At 43.7% G+C, this 23,516-nt stretch overlaps 1 protein-coding gene across 3 annotated transcripts; it reads right to left on the reverse strand.

Moving 5' to 3' along the window:
- Window positions 1-753: 753 nt before the first annotated feature.
- pik3r1 (phosphoinositide-3-kinase, regulatory subunit 1 (alpha)) lies at window positions 754-23,172 on the reverse strand. Of its 3 annotated transcripts, XM_068706539.1 has the most exons (15): window positions 22,934-23,172; window positions 21,519-22,171; window positions 11,875-11,967; window positions 11,644-11,718; window positions 11,272-11,403; window positions 10,457-10,658; window positions 10,018-10,100; window positions 5,520-5,721; window positions 5,242-5,422; window positions 5,018-5,143; window positions 4,798-4,940; window positions 4,511-4,687; window positions 4,328-4,402; window positions 4,074-4,244; window positions 754-3,600 (listed from the first exon to the last, which is right to left on the reverse strand). In XM_068706539.1, exons 2-15 carry the CDS (start codon window positions 21,853-21,855, stop codon window positions 3,411-3,413), a joined length of 2,187 nt encoding a protein of 728 aa, XP_068562640.1. In that variant the 5' UTR covers window positions 21,856-22,171; window positions 22,934-23,172; the 3' UTR covers window positions 754-3,410. The 3 variants fall into 3 exon arrangements, with proteins under 3 accessions (XP_068562640.1, XP_068562641.1, XP_068562642.1); XM_068706540.1 differs by lacking the exons at window positions 10,018-10,100; window positions 10,457-10,658; window positions 11,272-11,403; ... (2 more) ...; window positions 21,519-22,171; window positions 22,934-23,172 and adding an exon at window positions 7,980-8,356; XM_068706541.1 differs by lacking the exons at window positions 10,018-10,100; window positions 10,457-10,658; window positions 11,272-11,403; ... (2 more) ...; window positions 21,519-22,171; window positions 22,934-23,172 and adding an exon at window positions 6,939-7,156.
- Window positions 23,173-23,516: the final 344 nt, after the last annotated feature.

Raw genomic sequence — 23,516 nt, forward strand, 5'->3', positions numbered from 1 at the left:
AACAGTCACAGTATAGCCTGTCGAAAAAAGTGAAAAACGGTCATAGTATAGCATGTCGAAAAAATTGAAAAACGGTCATAGTATAGCATGTCGAAAAAAGTCAAAAAACAGTCATAGTATATTATGTCGAAAATAGTCATAGTATAGCCTACCGAAAACAGTCATAGTATAGCCTGTCGAGAAAAGTGAAAAACGGTCATAGTATAGCATGTCGAAAAAATTGAGAAACGGTCATAGTATGGCATGTCGAAAAAAGTAAAAAAACAGTCATAGTATAGCCTGTCGAAAAAAGTGAAACAACAGTCATAGTATAGCATGTCAAAAAATGGAAAAAACAGTCATAGTATGTCGAAAAAAGTAATATTATAGTATGTCGAAATTAGTCATAGTATAGTATGTCAAAAATAGTCATAAAAACGTCATAGTACAGTATGTCGAAAAAAGTCATATTATAGTATGTCGAAAAAAGTCATAGTATAGCATGTCGAAAAAAGTCACAGTATAGTATGTCGAAAAAAAGTCATAAAAAAGTCATAGTATAGCATGTCGAAAAGTCATATTATAGTATGTCGAAAATAGTGTGTCACAAAAAGGTCAAAGTATAGTATGTTGTAAAAACATCAGAAAAAAAAAATCATAGTGTAATAGAGTAAAAAGCATAGTATAATATCAGAGTAAAAAAAAAATAAAGAGTAAAAGGAAAAATTGTGAATATTTGCATCAACTTCAATAATAAGACTTCAACAGGACCAGTTTCTTAAAAAGAAGTGTTTTATTTCCTTTTTAACAAAGCCCAATACAGATTTGAAGCATAACTTGGGGAACACTGGTAAATCTCAATCTAATCATTATTCTGGGACACCCACAAAAAGATGAGCTTCAAATAAAAAGAAAAGAAAGAAGACACCTAAAATAACCATACAACCCAGACTTGGGGCAAAGAAAATAATGGTGCATGTTGTCAAAGTACTAGAAAAAAAAGGAAAATATTTTTGACAATAAGAATAAAAAAAAGAGTTGTTGGGGCGGTAAATAAAGTCTTCTAGTAAAATAAATGTCATATATGACAGGTATAGCATCCGGCTTCGGAAGAACCAATCTTGGATGAGTAATCTGGTCAAATACATCTAAAAAACATTTTAGTAGCTTGTCCAAGCTGTACAACATTTCTGCCACGAGAGGGGGAATAATATGCACTAAACTAAAAAAATGATCAAATGTTTCCATGCTGACACATTTCTTCATATCCAGTGATATCAAAATGCATCATTTGATTTGAGATGAAGTCACGCTTTGCTGTTGGTAAGTCCGTTTCCTTTTCACCACGAATAGAAGTTGTGCCAAAGATGGAGAGAATGAAGAGTCAAATTTGAAAAGAACTAATCAATATTACATTGGGTTAATGTTTGTGTTTCTTTACAACTAATTTGTTACACAAAGATATATTCAAACAGTTTAACTTGACAGCTGTGCTGAGCATGAGTACATTTTAGTGTGGGAATAAAAATATATCTAAATAATGTTTGACAGGCTGATCTAAGATCGCAAAATATATATTATTATTAGTGGCAGACGCTGTCGTTTGAGTGATTTTAAGTTTTTCACCTCGGTTAGACTTGATAAGAATGATACATTGGTAGTTCTGGTGGCTTCATTTAAAAACATTTAAGATGATTATTACACACGTACCGGTCACTTGGACTTTTTAAGAGCTAGAATGAAGATGTGGGAAAGAAAATCAAGTTGAGCTGCGATTAAATGTTTCTGTCAAGGACGTGACTGGCACACGTCGTCCTCGTTGAAATATGAAATTAAAGACTATCTGAAATGAGCCGATCCACCCATGTAAACACAGTGATTTTCTGATACAGAAAAATACTAAGTGGACAATGTATATCGATCTTTTAATAACAATATCCATCAGTTGAAAACACCGGTCCGCTTTGATATATTCTCGTGTGGGAACATATATATTTTATAACAAAATAAATCTATACCTGTGGTTTTCACTGTGATGGTTACATTACGGGTTGTACGATCCCATCGTGTCGCTCCTCTGAGTGCTTTCTTTGTCCGTCTCAACAAAGAACTGCATGTAGCTCTGTAAGAAATAGTACTTGTGACTGAAGCAGCTCAAATACTCAAAAGGCTCTGCCTGAGAAGAACATTAGTTTGAAGTAAAAAAAAAAAAAAAAAAAAAAAAAAAGACTAATAAAATACTCATCTTTTCCATCTTGATACCAGTTGTTAAAGTAATCTATAATAAAGTGTATGTTGCTATTATTATCTTTTAAAAATCATAAGCAGTTTTTTTTGTGTTTTTTTTACTGTATCTCGGCGGTTTTTGACACAAAATATCCTTTTTGGATATTTACACAGGAAAAGATACTTTTCAAGCAATAAAACAAGCTTATATTGTGGGTTGCGACAGAATGAAACACAATTCTGAAGAAATAATGGAGAAAGAATTGCATAGCAGATCAGAATATGACTAAACAGGAACTGATCCTTTTTGGTATATGGTGCACTTTGATTCATGACTTTGCACATTTTCACATATGTACATGAAATAGTAAGTCCATTCATAGTTTCACCCGCCCCACAGTAAAGATCAAGTCTGCCTCTGCACTATAATGCTCAACAGTGTGAAGGCAGGATGCGGAAGTCTCGTCCCCCCCTCTGCTCTTCTCATAAAAGTCCATACAAGTCTTTTTCAACAAAAAACAAAAAAAATTAAAACGTTGTTTAAAAAGTGCCATTTTGCTACATTTATCAGCTGATCCATGGTCTGCTACTGAACAGTTAACACAAGCAAATGTGTTACACAGCCTGCCCCGACATCACACACTTTCCTGATTCTATGAGTTTTGGTCACATGGACAATCTCACACACACATACGCACACACACACACACACACACACACACACACACACAAACACACAAACACAAACACTTGTGCAGAAACACAGACACACAAAGATGGGAAGAAAACAAAAAAGTGGAAAGAAAACAGCGTTGTGGCCGGTGAGTACAGTTCCGTTTGAAGAGTTTATCTGTTATCGATTAGACATTCCCGGCTGGTAAAGCTTTGAAAAAGAAACAAGCACCGTTAGGAAAAGGCCTCAAATGTCCTCCACTGCGGCAGAGTTCAGCAGTTTCCGCTTGATTCTGTGCTCCAACAAAAAGCAAGAGAGACATAAATCTACATTCAGACTCGCCTCGGGCTCCTGGTCGGGCAAAGTCACCGAAATGTTTCAGGCTTCATTGCGTCTTTTCCTCCGATTTTCCAAGTCTGAGTTAGGGCAAACGGAGTTTTCTTTTGTTATAAATCATGGAGTCCGAGGACAGGTATCTCCCAACTCATCACGAGGCCTTTTTCTTTGTGTCCGTGTGGAAACATCCGGGTCCTCACCGCCTCTGCTGGGTATACACCGGGTACGCTAGCGTCACATTCAGAGAGTCATTGTGCTGGACCAAAGACGTGTGCTGGTAGTGAAGTACGAGTTCTTTCAGCGAGCTGTACAGGTTGTACGGCTCGGCGAAGCCGAAACCTGAGGGGGTCTTATTGATGACGCAGTGCTTCACCTCACCGTCCACGCTGCAAAGAGAGAGAGAGAGAGAGAGAGAGAGAGAGAGAGAGAGAGAGAGAGAGAGAGAGAGAGAGAGAGAGAGAGAGAGAGAGAGGAGAACGGTTACAATCTGTTCGGTGTCTGCAGGCAATAAAAATGTTCTTTCCAACCGCTCGCTTCTTTATAGAAAACCACAAACCACACGCTATTCTAAACTATTGTCAGGTGCCCATATATACAATAACACAGACTCTGCTTGCTGTAATCATACCTTCAGTTCATACTGAGATCACTCTCAATAGAAGGGAGTCATTGAAAGAAGGATTTCTGAACTTAAAAAGAGTAACTTTGGAGGACACCACTTGATTTGTCTAACTCCAGACTGTTGAAGGTTCATATTAGCTTCAAATTTTACATTTGAAATGCATCAGGAAGGGAACCGGAGGAACCCGTCTCGTGTTTGTGATTCTCTCCTTTTAGCGGCTGTCTGACAGATACGTACACAACGCTGCAGGCGTAGCATCCCGCTTTGCTGCTGTCTCGGACCAGGAATGTTCCGTCTCTCTTGCCCTGGAGGAGAGCCTCCGCCTGTAGTCGATTGATGTTGCCCAGTTTCCAGGACCGCTCGTCGTGATGAGGAAGGTCTTCATCATCGTCCACCATAGAATATTGACTGGAAAATAAACAAAGTGTAAGTCGCGAGGGAGAGGCCTTCCACCAGTCAGTTTATTTGGTAAAACCTAAACGGATACTCACTCTTCTGTGTTCTCGTTCTTGATTCCGAGCCACTCGTTGAGTTTCTTCTGTCTGACTCCCTTCTGGGTCAACCACCTACAGGAGAGGAGAGCGTTAGAAACCAGGGCAGAGATCCAATTTGATTTTCTCCAGAGGGAAGCATAAAAGTCTCAGGAGCAGCCACTGATGGAGCGCTGTACTCACATGAGGTACTGGTCTCTGGTCTTGCGGAGCTGGATGAGGTCTGGCTTGATGCTGTTCATCCTCTTGTCGATCTCTCTGTAGTCGGCCGCCTGTTTCTTCAGATCTTCCTCCAGTCTGCGCTTGCTGTCTACGATTTCACTAATCCGGGACTTCAATTTCTCGTAGTTGCCCATAATCCTGAAAGCAACAATGACGTTTAATTTCAACATAATTCAACTTTTTATTATCTGTTAATTGTGCTCCCCCCCCCCCCCCCCTTTGATAAGTAAAGTGTGGGGTATTCTTACCTCTGGATCTCCTTGTCGTTGCCTTCTCTCCTGAACTTCTCAATATACTCCTTGCTGTACCGCTCTTGTGTTTGGCATTGCTCCTCAAATATCTTGATGGTTTCGTTAAAAGCCTCGATGGCTGTCCTTTTCATTTGGATTTCCTGGAAGCAGAGGCGCCGTGTGAGCAAAACGTCGCGGTAAAGTTCTCGATCGTGGCTCGACTCTGGCCGGTACTCACTTGTGACGTTCTGGTGTGTTCCTCGTACAGACGGTCGTACTCTTTGTTCTTCTCCTGGTACTGCTGGTGATACTCGCAGAGCTTCCTCCCAACGGCTTCTATGTTGTCTTCTTTCACCACCTGATCCTAAGGAAAGATTCAGAACAAAAACAAGTTAAAGTAAAAATTGCTTGAACTTAAGCATCGCGAGTGTTGCTAGTTGAGACTATAAGCTGACGTCTCACCTGCTGGTGTTTGGAGACGGGATACAGCAGCTTGACGTCTAGCTTGGGGTTGTACTGAGCCAGAGACTCGTTGCGATAGTGGTTGATGAGCTCAACGACTGAGCTGAAGGTCAGCGGGTCTGAGAAGCCGTATTTCCCGTCCCGGTGGAATATCTTAATGAGCTTATTGTTTCCCCCTTTCCTGTAGACAAAACAAAAAGAAGGAAGCAAAACCTGTTAGACTACATGCCGTGAATAATTAAGAGAGGGCTGATAAGAGGAAGTGATTTCAAGCGTACCTCAGGGTCAGAGTGTAGTCTCCGTGCATCTTTGTGGAGGCGTCTCGCACCAGAAAAGTACCGTCCGCGGTGTCCCTCAGTTTCTCGTTGACCTCCTCCCTCGAGATGTCTCCCCAGTACCATTCGGCGTCCTGCAGCGCCATGTTGTTGTTCATACCGTTGTTAGTCACAGGCGTGGGCTTGGGTGGCTTTGGAGGTAGAGCTGTGAGGAAAAAGAAGAAAAGAACACAGAACGTAAACAAAAAAGGTACTGAAATGCACCCGTGTTGACATTAAAAACCATTGAATTTCTGCCGCTCGTTGCGACTTGTTAACGAGGCTCTGTGACGTTCTTTAAAAAGCAGCCGAAAATACAACTGGAGACCAAATGTGAGATCCACTACATTGAATGCATTCCGCACAAGCTCTGAGGCTCTCTCTCCCCCTCCCCATTGATTAAATAGGGATGAAAAATTGCCGCCCCTCTCCAGCAAAGAGGCGGTAGCAGCGAGGCGGTGGGAGGGGACATGAAGCATGAGTCAGGGAGAATGAATTTCATTCAGGAAAAGGAGATTTCTGTCTGTCGGAATATATCGATTTTCATGCAGAAATAGATGATGCCCACTATGAATACTGATCGTGACAAAGAGGTTTAGAATGGATGAAGCGATGCAACCGTGAAGCCTAATGCAAATAGCCAGCTTTAAATCCTAAATAACCAGATTTTGTTAGATAATTAACATTAACTGTGGACTTACAATCAGACCATCAGATCTCCTTTTCCTAATGCAGCTTTAAGGCAGCACCGAGACTCAGATTTTGCATTGCGTCTGTTCATTTCCATGCGATAATCACGTGATGGAACATTTTAACGATGGTGATCTAATAGAGACATCTTAACTCTGCAGTGGCCGATCACAAGCTGGCGGTTTCACGGTGACGCTAGCTGTAGCAGAGCTACGGTAGCGGTCTATTTTTAACCCACAAATCTGCACTGCCTTTGTTCACTCCCTCTGCATTACCACCCTTTACTGCTACAGTGGACTGCAGGCGCTGTACACCAGGCAGACGGCCACCGTTGCTACACGGCATGAAAATGCAAAGCTTTACAATCTGTGCAAAAATGCAGTGTGCCATCTCAACCGCAGCTCGTCGTTTCCTGCTGACGCTTCTCAGCACCTTTGCCTTCCGATCTCATCGCATTTCCTCTCCAGATTGCAAGAAATGTATAATTCTCAACCCCACATGCATGTGGACAATCCAGCCTCAACGGTAGCTCTGCAACAGTTCCACTGACACATTTCTACAGACACACAGCTTGCATATTTGATTTGACTGCGAAATATCACAAAATAAAGAAAGTTCCTTACACGGCTACCTAAACATCTATCTGAAAAGCCATTAAGTGCAGCCTGCTCAGTAACGTGTTACATCACTTACCACAGCCAATCACACGGGGGGTTTGTCACCAACCACTCCTGCATCTTTCATTTCCTAAGAGTGATGAGGTCATTCTGAAAGCCCATTGCCTTTTACCTCCCCGCTTCGATTCTTAACAACACCGCAGCTTGACGGACACAAAAACCCTCATTATTCTCTCTGCAGCACCCGGCGCTACGTCCTCGTATGCATCCACCTTTAAAACGCGTCAGCCACTAAGAAACGGACCTGCAGCCTGTTTCCATGCTTTTCCTCGGTCATTCTCTCCCTCTCTGTCGAGCTTGGCCGCTCTCTCTCTCTCTCTCCCTCTCTCTCCCTCTCCCTCTCTCTCCCTCTCTCCCTCTCTCTCCCCTGCAGGTTGCTCAGCCCCTCCTCTCGGCGTGTGTCGTGCGGAGGTTTAGTCCGGCCCACTGCTGGCACTCAGACAAAGCCAGCTCTGCTGCAGCAGCACGTACGCAGCTAAATTATAATGCCGGTCCCCGGTTAACGGCACCCAGAGCTCCAAAATACGCCTGTAATCCCACAGCGTGACACTCGGCATGACAGAGATAACTCTCTTGATTTCCTGAGTGAAATTAAAATAGACCTAGTTCTTGGTAAAGTATAAGGATTCAAGTGGAACACAGTGCTGCTAGGTTCAACTGAGGCCTCTACGCGCGTAATCTGCTCAGTTTTATTACTTCTTAAAATAACTACAACAACAAACATTTAATTAAAAAAAAATAAATAAATAATAATAATTAAAAAAAAAAAAGGTAGAAATGTCAACGTTTTCTTTTAAGAGTTGTGAGGAAACGGCATTAGCAGCAGCCCAAGGCGAACCTGTTCACTGCCAGCTATGACTGGAGGCTATAAGGAAACAAAAAGCTCTTATTCTCGTTCTGGTCCTTCTGTACGCTGTGGTATTTGTGTCTTATTCTTCAAGAAGGCCGTTTCTGAGGGCAGAAGCAGTAGAAACACACTACTGCTCCGCTTTCCTAAGACAACTTAAAAAGACAATTTAAAAAGACAATTTAAAAAGACGAAGAACGTCAAACTCACGTTGTAAGCTGTGCATGTTCTTCTTTGTAGCTGCTCTTGTATTCCAAAATTGTAAATTAAATCCAACAGAGTTACTTTCAAGTCCTCCAGTAAATCTCCATTTCATAGTTGAAAGGCGACTTTTTTTTTTTTTTTTAATTCTTAACTCTTAAAAAAGGAAACAGCTTTATGTGCTTCTTAAAGAAATCCAGGTAATCCGCTCGGCGTGAGGCAGGTGCAACGTGCGACTTGTTCTAGCGGACTGAGAGAGTTCCTGCTGTGAGTGTGCTGAAGGGCTGAGTCTCTCTCTAGCGTCCTCCTCTTCTGAGGCCTGCTCACATGGAGGCAGATAGTTAATGATTAGCTGTTGCTGCCCTGGTGTCAGTGCTGCCTGTTCTGAAAGCAGCCACTCGTGCCAGCTGTGTGTGAGTGTCTCTCTCTCGGTCTCTCTCTCTCTCTCTCTCTCTCTCTCTCTCTCTCTCTCTGTGTGTGTGTGTGTGTGTTTGTAAAGGAGGAGGCAGGGGGAGTTCAGTCTTATGATTAACTTGCAAAGTTTCAAATATTTGCTGAGCTGGGCACTTTGAGGCAGGGAGGAGGACGGAGGGAGAGAAAGTGGGGGTGGGTGGGACGGAGGGAGAGAGAGTGGGGGGGGGGGGGCGGAGGGGGGAGAGAGAGTGGGGGACGGAGAGAGAGTGGCCCTAGAAACTAGAAGCAGCCCTCACTTAACAAGAAGCGCTCTGTGGAGCAGGCCGACTTTCCAGCCAACCAAATCTAAGTGGGCCTTTTGTCGCTTACTTAAAATAGGCACGCAGTAACTGGGAGGAGGCGCGCACACACACACACACACACACACACACACACACACACACACACACACACACACACACACACACACACACACACACGGGGGTCATTCACAGAAACACATGTATAGAATGTACATGCGTATTTACAAAGTAGGCTATTCTTCCTCTCTCGTCTTGTGACCCTGTTGTTATCTGTAAAGACAGGTGACTGAAACCAGCTCGGCACACTTGAACTTTGTCATATGTTTGACTGGGTCCTGTGTTTATATATGTGTGTGTGTGTGTGTGCGCGTGTGAGAGTGTGTGTGTGTATAAAGAACTAAAAAAGTGTTTCACTGCCTGGCCGCCCTTCAATCAATCCATCCATCCATCCGAGTGCCAAAGTGCCCCCGCAGGTGCAAATTACTGACAGCTGAGAGTGGCCCAATGCACAGGAACATTATAAATAGACCTAACAGGTAATAAAATGTTTAAACAGCCACAGCCAGTCCAGGGCCAGCCAGCTTTTAACTAGCACTGTAAAAACATAACCGTGCCACGCAGCGCTCTGCACTCGACACAAACCACCAGACCAGCTTCGTCTATGGCAGACCACCACCGCACCAGCCATGAGACCCGACTTTGTGCAGCTCTGCGTTTGACGTGTTACGCGGTAATAACATCAAACGCGAAGAAGAAGAAGAAGAAGAAGAAGAAGAAAACCAGAGTGTCTAAAGAAGATTTTAATCAATCTTCTGTTTTCACACTTACGCGGTCATTTGTTGAACGGAAACTCACCAGCAACCGCCATCACGCTCAGTTTAAAAAAAAAGAAAAGTCGTACCCTGTATCCAGTGAGTTCTTCTGGAAACCCTTTCATAAACTCATATTCATTTCTAACAAGCTCAAAAAACGTGAAACGTTCTCTGCAGGTAAACCTTGAGGAACGTTGTGGCTCTGATTCTCACAGTTCTGCAACAACGGTCCTCAGGAAATGACCGGTACATATAGCAGTGCTAACTTGTTTCTTTCCACCACTGTGTCGTCCACAGACCTCTACAACTGCAGCAGTTCGCAAGTCTCGACATCTTTCTTCGAGCTATTAATAGTTCAGACCTGAGGGCGTTCAGCTCTTGTTCTGCAGTGTTTGAGGCCCTGCAGAACATACGACCACGCTCTGCACCCAATAATAAACACTATTGTACCAAAAACAAGCATTTCAAAAAAACTTTGCGGGTGATGGAAAGTGAAAAATGAAGTTGTTAAATACATACCCGGAGCTGCCTGACTTTCACTCCATTCACTCGTCACCAGAAGCTCAATGATCTTGATGTGAGCATCGGAGCTGGGTTCACAACTGCAAAAAACAAAACAAATAAAAGTTACATAAAGTTTGCGTTTTACAGCGCAGGTTAAAGTCTCTGCTGCTCTGCTTGCTCTGTGCTGGCTTCAATCTGATGGTAATTCAGGCTTAGCTACTTTAATTGCGCAGCACAGCTGGTAAGTAGAAAAGCTCCAACCGATATAAATCGTGTGCAGCTAAAACCCACGAGTGCCTGACAGGCTGTGCGCTCTGACAGTGTGTACATGCGTCAGCCTATATGCGAGTGCACGTTTGAGAGTCTCTCTCTCCGTGTGTGTGTGTGTGTGTGTGTGTGTGTCTCGGTGTTGCATGACTGAGCCTGCCACACTTCCTTCGGATCTGACACCCACCTGGTGGCCTGTTGTCTGAAAAGCACGGGGCTGAAGATCTCGCCCAGGGCTCTGGCACTGAGCAGGTTCTTGGAGCCGTTTTGGCACACTCTCGAGAAATGCCTCAGCAGACAGTGGAGGGATAGCCAGTATTGGGGAGGCAGGCTCGGGGTGCTGCCGATGCGACGTAGTAGCTTGGCACATTCCTCAGGATTCCCCACCTCTGTTGAATAAGACGAGAGCGTGGCCCCGAGAGGTCAGCGAGACAGATGTGGAAAAAGCGATCGTGACAAGAGTCGAAGAGCAGCGTGAAATGAAAGACGCTTCTTTAAAACCAAAAAAGAAAGAAAGAAAGAAAGAGAAATGGAGAGACGGAAAAAAGCACGTCATGTGCAGTTGGGTTATGAAACCGCAGAGAGATTGTGTGGTTGACAATGAGCGTAAGGTACACTGGCAGGTGATTGGCTGCTTAGAGATGCTAGAGATAAACTCTCAGGCTTGTTTTAGTTCCTATTAACCACAGATATCCTGTTTCTGGCCATGTGACAGCAAGAGAATGCAGTGCTTCAGAACAGTGCGGTGGGAAAACTTTGAGTTTCTGTGCTTGCAGCAAAAAAAAAAAAAAAAAAAGCAAGACAGACAGAAACTGTGTGACAAAAAACACTAATTACATATTTTATGTTTTTTTTTTTTTTTTTTACACAAAAAGCAAATAAAGTTAAAATATAGAAGTCTTGTTTGAGACTGATGAGGTCTTGTGGTTTTGTGTTCAAAGTACTGAATGTTCATTTGCAGAGAGGCTGCATTACGTCAACCAACGGGTCGTCTGGTCTCACCTTTGGCAGTGTGGACCATCTGAGTACATATTGCAGTGGGGATGACGGGCTGGGGGAGATCCTGCAGGTACCTGCGCAGACCATCACAGAGGACGGGGAGTTCCACCTGATCCAGGTCTGGTGAGGGAGGGTCTGAAGCACAGAAGAAAAGAAAAAAAAAACCCTCAAAACTCTGCAGAACTATATCCTGCGTATTCAACCACGACTGCACGGGAGCCTTCAGAAGCCCTTCTTTCCTTTTTAAACACACTGTGTTTGCACGCATTTCTTTTTTCGGTTGATTCTTTTTCTATATGAGACTTCCTCTTTCTGGCACCTGTCTCTCCCTCACTCAACGATTAGGAACACACAGAGGGATAAAACTCTACTTACCACATTCAAAATACTGTCTGACTTCAAGTCCACCACCAACAGTAAATGTTCGATACAAAGTGGGGTTATCCAGACCTGCAAATAAATCGGCGAAAAAAAACACAAATCAGTATCCGTCGCGACTGAGAAAAATCGTCTGCGCAACCCGTCGACAGAATGTGACAATAAAACACGGGTCGGCGTTAACGGCAGCCGCGGCGCCGAGCACAGCGCTTCCTTGGCGGAGCTCACCTTTCCTCTCGATAGCTTCCAGCAGGCTGGCCAGCATGGGAGGACTGGTCTCTGGGAGGGAGAACTGCTCCGTCAAGTCCAGCAGATAGAAGCCTGGAGGTAAGAACAGCGGGCCGTCAAACAAACTGATGTTTAAAGAGGAAGTACGAGGTGCTTCACAAGCAAGTCCCCGCGGTGCTTAATGTTGGTATGGAATCGATCAGCTTGTTAAATGTCTCAAAGTAGTGAAAAATGGAAATCACAACCCCGCAAAAACTAAAGATATTAGTTAATGATGACATGAAATAAAGAAGAGCAGAGTTGAGAAGTTTGAACTATGCATGTTTGTTGTCATTATATAAAAATGATTCGTCGCAGAGCTCTGTTACGCAATGTGCCGATGATGATGGGTTTGATAAAGAGAAGGAGCTGCTGAAATGAGGGTGTTGTCTATTTTCCATCTCGGTCTGAAGTGTGATGCTGCAACTTTTCAACTTGTTTCTTTTCTTGCTCTCCTTTGAGAAAAAATAAAAAAAAGCATTTGCTCACAAAATAAATGCCAACAGGGGAGCTGATGATGTCTAAAGAGAGTCTACCGTCTCCTCCTTTTGGCTCCCGAGGGGATTTCGTTTCTGCTCCGTTTCTATCTGGAGGCGACAATCACCGCATTTATTTTGTTCACGGTTTAGGTCGGTTTTAAGTCGTATCTTTCAGGGACGTTCAGGGAACAGAATTAGAGCACAGAACATGGATGAAGTAAATGCGGCCTGTGTGCTGGTCATCAGAAGTCGAGATGAATGTTTCATTTCATGTGATTCCTCTGAACCAGCAAACACCGATTAGGTGCATGACTTACAAACTACAGGTAGGAGAACCAGAGGGCCGCCTTCAAAAAAAATAAAATACAAAGTGAGTATTTACAACAGGCCGATTCAGGAACACGAGGTGCTGAGCACCGAAGGTAGGGTTTGGTGGAAATAAGCAAATACCCTGTGATATGAGGTAAGCCAGGTCTCAGGGTTTTTTTTCATCATTTTTTTTTACTTCAGAACTTTGCACCCAGGTGTGGACATGAAAGGATGAAGGGGTTGGCAGGGATTTTATTTGGATTTGCAAAGGCGTATTTTGAAAGGGCACTTCACTGAAAGGCTCAACTGTTCCAACACAGAGTCTGCACTTTTCAAAACGCTCAGAAACTATGAATGGAACCCTTTCTAGTGAGCGTATTTTTCTTTCTTTCTCCCTTCAAAATTATTACGAATTTTTTTTTTGAAAAATCGGGCATCCACTGGTCCCACTGATGCGTGCGCGAGACTCATTACCGAGGAACCGCCCTCTTCCGCCGCAGCGTGTTCAATCAAGCAAATAATGAAGCGCTTCATCCAAATCCACATCCTCTTTGGCCAGCGCAGCGGCGCAGGCTGGCATGTTGCGTGTGAAGAAAACTGGATTACCAAAGTCCCTCTAACCACAGCACACACAAAACTCCATGTAGGACAACTGGTCATCTGGAAGACATTATTGGAACCGCAAAGCGGGAGGGGAGGGGAGGGGGGGGGGGGGGTTTTCTCAGAAGCAGTGAACTCTGAGATGGAACACCAGAGCTTCCATAAATAGAGATCAAGACATGCAGTGCTGTGATCGCACACCTTGGAAGTGTAACCTTTCTCCCAGACAAGACACCTAACACGGCTGCCATTCTACAGCCAGCCTTTTTCTGAGAAACTCAATTTACAACCTGAATCTAAATTTACACACACACACACACACACACACACACACACACACACACACACACACACACACACACACACACACACACACACACACACACACACACACACACACACACACACACCTAATGTTCATATCCATGTGAATACGTTTTATAAAAGACAACATTTCTGCCAAACTTAAGTCTTTAGAAGAGGTTTCAAATATGGCAATTAGTAAATACTCCACACTTTGAAGGCACATCTTTAAAGAGCGCCAGGTTTACATCCACCTTGCCTGTCTCTAGATTAGTGGCGATCGCCATAACAGGAAGACCCTTCAAAGTGTTCCGACGGCGTTTTATTTGTTTATTTATTTATCTGCCGCTGGCCTCGGAGCGACGCGGCTCCGGTCTGAGGATAGAGTTGCTTCTTGGTAGCGGCGACGATTGCGACGGGTTCGGCACCGATGGAATCCTATCGAGTGGCAGACGAGATATGGCAGAAATGTTACGAGCCGTCGGTGATGATGTCTGAGACGCTTCGGCGTGAACGCACCCCTACTGGCCAGAGCAAATAACCACGGAAACACGTACAAAAATACACACACACACACACACACACACACACACACACACACACACACACACACACACACACACACACACACTAATTTGGAAACATTTGCGCGGTTCATTTAAGTTAACAATGACGGCAATGAGTAGATATAGATATTTACCACATAAACACTAAAGTATAGGATGGATGAAGTATAATCAACGCCACCAACACACAAAATAATCGTATTTGTAATACTGCAGTACACCATGTATTTCTGCTGTCTTGCTTTGTTTAGAACAGCTGATCGTGAGACTTTTTTTTTCCCAACTGAAGGTGGTTTTTGTGGCAGTTTTGGGGAAGGAGAGCGAGGAGACGGGGGCCCCTTGGACACGTCTCTACACGCCTGCGTTTCTCTGGCAGGACCTTCTCATGATATCCCAAAAGGCCTCCGCCAGTCAGTTAGTCAACCACAAGTCGGGGCAGTCGATGCAGCTGCCACTGGTGCTGCTGCTGCTGTGGTGTGTGTGTGTGTGTGTGTGTGATGTGTGTGTGTGTGGGGGGGGTTACAATCTCCTGGGTTGACAAGGTATGTCTGAAGCGAACAGACTGCAGACTGTGGGCAGGACAGGCGTGGGTCACCACCGACACACTAAAGATAGCACACACTCTGGATAAATTTAGAGGGTCGACTCAAGTAACCAGCATTTTCAGGTTACACCACTTCTTCTCGTCTGAAAAACTAATAACCCGGGAAACGTACACCGCACTACGGCACAATATTGAGCAAGTAAGTGCACCGCGATACAAAGTGTATTACATGTTATGACAAAAAAGGGGTGCAGCTGATGTAACGCGTTAATCAGACTTTCAGAGAACTTTCAGGAACACGAAGGCTCTAACGTGCTTTAACAGGTTTATGCTATAACACTATAAGACGAAGTCTGATGCAAGCTTGGAGTTGAAGCATGTAAAAAAAAAATATATATATATATATATATATTAAAAAAGAAAAAGAAAAAAAAGAACAGGCAATGTCTCCTCCTGCAGGGTGGAAGATGCAGTGCAGAAGCTCAGCAAGCAGCCAATGAGGAGACTGTTGCTACAGCCTGACGGTTAACCCTATAAAGAGCAGCGCGTGAACACCTACACGCAAAACCAGCTTACTGATGTGCAATTAACTGTCAATTAGTTGTATAACAGGCTCCATAGCAACACGTGTGTACAAGGTAACAGGTACTTGCAGAGAGGACACACATGCGACGCCTGGAAGAGTGTCTGTAAGCCTGGATGTATCGGCACACACTGAGAGACCTGTGCCTTTTCTAGTTTTTCCCACGATGCAGTTTGAGTTTTGAATGAAAGTGTTGTCATCTTGTCAACACTGATATCCCTTTAAATGTGTAGAGACAGATCTCTTCAAAGAGATCCACTCAAACCCCCCAAAATGATTGATTTAAATTAAAATCAGATCAGGCCTATAGCAAGTTGGACAATTTTTCATGAAATGTAACTTTACATTATAGTTTCAATTGTTTATGCGGTGCAATGATTTACTACATTTAACAAAAAAGTCAAAGTCACATCAAACTTGGTTGTATTTACAAGTGGAGGGTCCAATATTATCATCACAACTAAACATCTCAGTGAATCTGATGTGAGGGGTTCCAGATGTGAACAACACCTTCAAAAGTGTCTCTTTACGCTGCTAAATATGAGGCAGAATCCGGCTTGTATGTGAGCAGCTGTTGCACTGCTAGTGGTGTGTGACAGAAGAGAGACGGCCGTTTTAAATGATGGCCGACTGCAGTGCGAGTTGTGCTCTGAAGGGGTGGTGCTGTGACGGCCCTTCTCCTTGGCACAGCGGTCTATACATGTTGAGATATATACGAGAAGGCTCTTTAGTTAAGTAAGCGCTGCTATTTTTAAATAAGTTCTTACCTGCATTATGACCCCAACTAGGAAAATAAGACCCCCCCCCCCCAGTCTAAAATAACGGAGGCTGTCTATATTAGTCAGGGACTTATGTAACAGCACACCTCCATAGCTCCAGGCTTACACACTAGTCCACCTCCCTCCCGTCAAATACGTGACATATTTCAAATACCTTTTTCTGGTCCCCTCGACTTTGTGCTGCTCTCTTATCGCACCTCTTGTCTTATTGCACCACTTCTTCAAGTCTCTCTCTCTCTCTCTCTCTCTCTCTCTCTCTCTCTCTCTCTCTCTCTCTCTCTCTCTCTCTCTCTCTCTCTCTCTCTCTTTCTTAATCCTGCTAGCAGACATGCTCCGACTCTAGTAAAGAAGATTTGCCAATTTAGTCTCTGCACACCATCAAGTAATGAAACACGCTTTCATGCACACAAGTCAAGGATTCATCCAATAGCACGGTTTGGTTTTATTGAGCCCTGAAATTACATTACTTATCTTTTTCTCTCTGTCACGCCACAGAACAGCAACACCTTTTTTTTTTCTTTTTTTTTTTAGATGGGTATAATTACAGCAGTTGAGGAGGTGTCAGTATTTTAGTTTTTGGGGGGGGTTTTTTTCCCGGTAGAGCAAAGAATCGATCGGTCAATCAACAGATCATGAATATGCAACTATTGTTGGTCAATTTCAAGTGTAAATTGGAAGTATTCTTTGGATCCAGCTTGTCAAATGTGAAGATCTGACATTTTTTTTTTATAGTTTTATGTGATAAATATCTTTAAAGTGTTGGACCGCTGATGAGACAAAACAAGAAATGTAAAAGACAACACCTTAAGTTTAGGACATTTTGATGGTATAATCACCATTTCCTGACATTTCATAGAAAAACAATTGATCGACAATGAAATTATTAGTTATGGCTGAACCTCAACATCTATAATCAAAGTAATTCCTTTTTCACACGCGTGTGAAGAGAAGGATGAGTGTGTGTTGTCGTATCAGGAAAAGGAAAAGTTGCTAACGCACCAGTTGCTAACGCTAAGAGACAACCACAGGAAAAAAAGAAGCAGCAACTCGTATTCTAAAAGTCAAACAAGAGATTACAGAAACATGACATTTTATGACCAAATCCTCTCTGTGACACGATCCGATGTCGGAAACTATGACAAGCCAAAAACACATTTAAATCCTGCTCCAGTCTGACGTTCGCGGGCGGCGGATTAGCATAACAAGCTAAAATTAAGCAACGAAAAAAAGGTCTGACAAACTGTTATAATATCCTCATAAATAAACCTAAATTAGCTTCATGGCAGCAACATGTCCACTGAACACTGACGGTGTAAAACAGCAACCGCTGGGGTCCTATTCAGTGTGCAAACCTTTTATTGTGCACATGCATTGTGCACCAAGTTACTGCAATCAGCATTTAGCACAATACCGATTCACCACAAAGCTACAAATCAGTCTACCATGCAGTCTGTGCGCAGCCCTCCACCAAAGAAGCGCCAACACATTCCTGCCTTCAGCCTCACAGAGAAAACATCACAGCTAATAAACTGAAATCATAAACAGCGTTCATGTTCACGACTTGGATGGATTGAGTGACGTGCGACTGAAGTTGCGTATGCAGTAGTTAAGTAGGGGCGTCGCGATTCTCCAAATCCACGATCCGATGTGACGTTCGATTCTCGATTTAAACATTTACGTCGTTTTTAGTGTTACGACGCAGCCGCATGGTCAAAATGTAATAACCAATTTCATATGTAACAACTTATTTCACCAGTCAATTGGGAACAAACTGTTACACAGTAGAAAGAGGGTCCACTAGATGGCAGGAGGGTACTGCATTGCCGAGTTTACGAGGTACCCCTGAACGCACCATTAAAACCCTTAAACCGGTCTGAAATCACAGGTTGCTGAGGGCTGTTTGGTTAAAAATTTGAAAGCTCAGTTTAATGGATTCTTTTATTTAGAATATAAATCGTGACACCCCCTATAGTAGCAGGTGTGTACGTGAACCAATCTCAGACCAAAATAAAAAAAGTAAAAGCCAGAAGAGCGAGAGAGAGAGAGACGTTCATTCTTAGAGAACTGTTAGAGAGAGGCCCAGAGGAGGAAAGCTACATTATCTAAATCTGTAGCTATGCAGCTCTCTCTCCCCCAGCAACTGTCTCCTTTGTATCGGCTGCTCGCTTCCTTCCAGCGGCTCTGTTCAAAATGCCCAACGACAACCTCAACCCAATAGTTGGTCCGTTGCACAAATACATGATCGTAAAAAAAAAAAAAAAAAATCAACATTTTGCCTTTACTCAAAACGAAAAGGATAAAATGTACTCCAGCCATGAAAACGTGATGATAAGCCTCAGACGAAGATGAAGCCTGATGGCATCAAATACTTTCCTTAACAAGACTGAGCATGTGCGGCTGAACCTTGTGAGAGCATGCAGGGCAGCGATCGGTTATTCACACCTTCATCGACCAACATTTGGAAGAATGTTCACTCAAGACTGGCTGTTAGATAATTATAAACGGAGACGTCTAAACATCCTACACGGCCGCTGAGAAAAGTATCACCTTCCATCTTTGTTAACTTTGATAAAACAAAAAGCTGCTTTAAAAAAAAAAAAAAAAAAAAAGTTTATCAATTCTGGATCTCTGTATGCAAATAAGAATAGCGGGGCTTTTAGAGGGGCTTGGTCCTGTGGGTTTTAATCTCAGAGTTCCTTTCTCTTGGCGGGCCCCAACACATGTATATCCTCTCAACGGAGAGAGGCCCAGAAAAGGAGGAACACTTTAATGTTTAAAAAAAGAAAAAGAGAAGGCAGAGAGCTGGAATGAGGCGGAATAGTTTCCCAGCCCGGTCCGCTTCTCTTTCCTCCCTCACCCTCTCCACATCTGCTGCGCTCATGTAAACCCCTGTGGCTCAGAGAGGAGAGGCCCCATCCATTCTCCACCTCTTCCCCTTCCCCCCCCCCCCTACCCACAGTTGACTGTAGGAACTATCAAAACATTTAAAAAAAAAAGAGGAGGAGGAGGAGGGGAGGTGGAAGAAGAAGAAGAAAAAAAAGCTGAGGAGTAGGAGGAAGGGAGTGAGATCCCTTGGTAGTGGGCAATAAATCACAAACACTCTGGGAGCAACAAGAGCCCTGCCTCCATCCCAGGGCCCCTCTTCAAAGCCCCCTTGAGCCTGCAGAGCCCGGGTCCCTCCCAGTGCCTCCCCCACTGTACCCCGCGCTGCATCGGCCCCTCTACCAAGCCCCCAGCTCTGCTCCAGTCCTGATCCCTTTGCACACTATCCCTTGCACGGACCCTTTAGCAAGCACAGGGGCGCTCTCTCTCTCTCTCTCTCTCTCTCTCTCTCTCTCTCTCTCTCTCTCTCTCTCTCTCTCTCTCTCTCTCTCTCTCTCTCTCTCACCCACAACCTGGGGGCCTCTTCTCTCTCTCCCCCCCTCCCTCTTTCTCTCCCTCTCTCTCTCTCCCACAGCCCGGGACACAGAGACTTTTCTTCTCTCGGTGCTACATTCACACTCGCTCCAGGCTCAGCACTGCCACTCAACCACAACACAGCCATTCAACACATGCCCCCTTCATACAGCTCCTTGCTCGCCCTGCAAAAAAAAAAAAAAAAAAAAAAAAACCCACAGCAAAGAATTTCACAATTGCACCACAAAGGGCAGAAACTAGAAACCTGGCAGCTACAGCTGCTCTTTAGGTGAGCAGAAAAGCCCTTGAGCGCACATCGGTGCAAGCCACAGCGTCTTTAAAAAGATGAGTTTTAATTGCAGTTCATAGTTGTGGCTCGAGCAGTTAAATTGATTCAGAAAAAAAAAGGGTAATTTTCATACGCAGCCATCTTGAAATTTGCAGAACGTGAACAAACCATGCTAAATACAGACTACAAACTACAGCAAGACACTACTTTTATTGTTTCTAGCCACGTAAACACTTTTAGCAAACAATCTTACTGGCAAAGGAACAGACTTGTGACTCGTTTGCCTCCTCACAACAAAGTAAATAAAAGATTGGTTTGTGTTTGTTGAATTGTGCACACAAAAACTGCTCTCCTCCATATGTCAGAACTTCAAAAAGAAGAGCTTCTTATGAGGTAGAGTAAATATGTAAATGAGTTGTAGCTTCAGGAGCAGACTGCTGCTAATTTAGTCGCAACATTATCACGAAAGTTAAACGGCAAAATAAAAAGAGCCTGAGGATTTTGATGACCGGCGAACAAACGGAAACACGTAAACTCCATCTCTTTGAGGATGCGGGGTCGTAGTGCATTTCAGTTTTGATGGAGCGATCCTAACTGTTCCCCGAAGGCTCTCGGAGCACTTTGCCTTAATCACCGGTATATAGTGATCTAATCATCTTTCTCAACACTGGTGAAGGAAACGCACTCCCTGAAGATGTGCCTTTGTGGAGAACCACAGATGATATCCACTGGTAGCATATGGCCGGCCCGATATGCTCTGGCGTACTATACGGCCTGGATGAACGCCAGCATTGTCCTCTGGGACTGAAGTTGGTTCACATCCAGCGCAGCTGTACGGCTCAGGGCAGAGCCACTTGTTGTCAGAGACTGCAACTGTTCTGCAAAATCAGCATTTCTCTCACACTGAAGCCAAAATGTGCGAGTCTGTTTATGTTTTCATTCAACAACCTTGCAAGAGGAAAAAAAGTTATTTAACCATTTGAAAACGTAAGTTTCACATCTGGTGGGCACAGCTGTTTCTTTCCTTTATCCTCCACTGCTTCCACGATAATATTTTGATCTTCCTGCAACATGAACTCTCACTAAAGTTACGTTTGACAAACTCGACGAACAAGTGAAACGGGACAAATTAAAGCAAAAGTCAACACTATGTCGCAAATATGGCGTTGTGTTGCGTTCACATCCTGTAGTTTTCACCGGCGCCAGAGAAGAACAATTCAGATTTTGCAACAATATGTAAACATGTTACAAGCTATAGCTTTTCTTGAGGAAGTCTTATGTCTGCATCCAGAGCAGAACTTTTACTTTTGGGTGTAGTTTACAGACAACGACCACTGGAGTGTTTGGATGGGTAGTAAAAATGTTGGAAAAAAAGATATAAGTTACTGTCTGGTGTCTGACATGTCGAGGATTATAATTATTCTGCAAGAAATCTTAATTAGTGCTTCCTTTGCATCTTAAATTTTGCAACATTGTAACAAACGGATACGTTACCCACAATCCTCTTGGCTGTAAAGACTTTTAAAAAGCTTGATCAATAACTGCTGAACTCATTTCATTATCCTATTATACTATAATGATAATCAAATAGTCAAAATGTTCTGGTTTTCTGACACGCCTATGGCAGTAAATCAAATATGAATTCTATTTTTTAAAAGCCAAAAACTATGAATCAAGAAAACAACGGTCAGACTATTCAATCTTTTTGGTCGCAGGCCTTCTCGTTAAAGAGTTCTGCCGAGTGGTGCGGAACTCACCTTGCTCCGAGTCCGAGTCGGTCTCCGCCCTGAAGCCACCTGGAGCTACAGGTAAGGGTCTGAGGGGCCTCGGCTTGGGCGTGGGGGGGGAGATCCTCTTCTTCCCGATGAACTCGACGTACGTCCCGGGGAAGTCGCCTTTCTCCTGAGTGGTTTCATTGAAGCCCGGCAGCCAGCCGATCTCATCCGGCCTCTGCTCCAGGCCGTCGGTGTACCCGAGAGCCACCAGCGCTCCTTTGCTTACCAGCAGGATATCCCCCACATGCAGGTTGATGTCCTCCTCCCTCTCCTTCTTGTAGTCATACAGCGCTCTGTACTGATATCCTTCAGCACTCATATTGACCACGTTTGTGTCAAGGGGTGCTCTACTGAAGATTCAATAAGCAAAGCTACTTCTCAGGGTTTCTCTGACTATGTTTTGAGTCCAGCTACACATTTGCTAGTTCAAACGTACTCGTACACTTCCAGGAAAACCTCCCGCAGCTCTTTAAGAGAGACCACACTATCTAGCTCGTCTTCATTCTTTCACAGCGGCCGTCTCTCCTGAATGATTTGCGTCTCTCTCTCGCTCTCTCTCTCGGTGCGTTGCCTCACGGTGTGTACCCATCAGAAGATGGCCTGCAGTCTTGCAGCCTTGAGAACGCTATCCAGACCTGTGAGATGAGAGCAGAGGCCATTAGGAACAACAGTGCAGGAGACAAGTACAGCTTTAACGCGCACGCAATGCCGGGATGCACACTACAATTTACAATTAAGACAGTGATTGTTCTGCAGAAGAACTATTGTGGATTTTATACTGTAAGGGCAGAATTTACATTTAGAATAAGAATACAACAGCCTACTTTAATACTTGGCTTGACTTTTTTATTGCATCTATATATATACACACTTTTTAAAATTTTTAAGTATGCCATTACACACTATCTACAATAGCAAATAATTAATGCGTACTTAATTAGTGCTCTGTTTCTTAATTGCACATTCAATAGTTTCTGGCACACAGTGCTAACATTAGCATTATCAGCCACAGCTTTAATTCACTACGTCCATTGTTGTGCAACTACGTGGAAACCTCTTTTTGGGAAGTTTTGCAAAAATGTGTTGCAAGAAACTTATGGTGGGTTTATAAAAGTTGATCTTATGCACGTTTTTTAATTAAGAGTCCGACGCAGTGACGCTGCTGCACTACTGCGGAGGACGCAAGGGTGAAGAACATGGCTGATAACTTAACCACAGGAGGAGGGAGAAAAAAAAAGAAATGCAACGCTAGAAGTTAACTTAAGTTTAACTACCGTCAAGAAACAAGAATGTAGAGCGCTAACACGAAGTGCAGAGTCTCACGTTAGCATATTTTAACGTTAACATGTTCTAGCTTAGTCAGCGAGATTAGAGTAAGTAAGCCTGGCGTTACATACCGAGTGTGCATGGATCCTCGGGGCGAATCCAACGAGTCCTCTTTTAACGCTTCCACCTCGTTAAACTGGAGTTTTTGCGGGTACTTTCAAATAAAACACGACCCTAAAACACATCCTCTACAGGACCGGTGAAAGAAAAACACATCCACTTGCGTTTGAAACTTGGGTTTAACGTGCAGAACAAACTGTTTCAACGCACGCAGCCTGTCGACATAACGGCACGGTTTCCTCGTCCTGGGAAAAAAAAAAAAAAAAAGAAAAAAATTGCTCCTCTACACTGGACGGGGGGGGGGGGGGGCCGAGACAAAAGCGAGGACGCTCATTGGCCCCGTGGCACTGTCAATGATTGACGTCACTCGATCCGACCAATCAGATTCTCACTGGTGGTGTTCGCTGTACTCTCGCACGCAAACATGAAACACCTATCAAAATTACATAACTTTCCGCACGCAATGTAAACCGAAGTCCTTTTTGGTTTATGTTATCAGCACAAGGGGGATTATTTTCACAGTTTTCAGAAAGTAATGAGGGCAATGTAAAGATATCACTTTACACTATAGGCAACCCTAGACAAGCACTGCAG

The sequence above is a fragment of the Cebidichthys violaceus genome, unplaced genomic scaffold (assembly GCF_023349555.1).
Source record: "Cebidichthys violaceus isolate CVI_PGR_0920_01 unplaced genomic scaffold, fCebVio1.0.p SCAF_12, whole genome shotgun sequence".
Lineage (NCBI taxonomy): Eukaryota > Metazoa > Chordata > Actinopteri > Perciformes > Stichaeidae > Cebidichthys > Cebidichthys violaceus.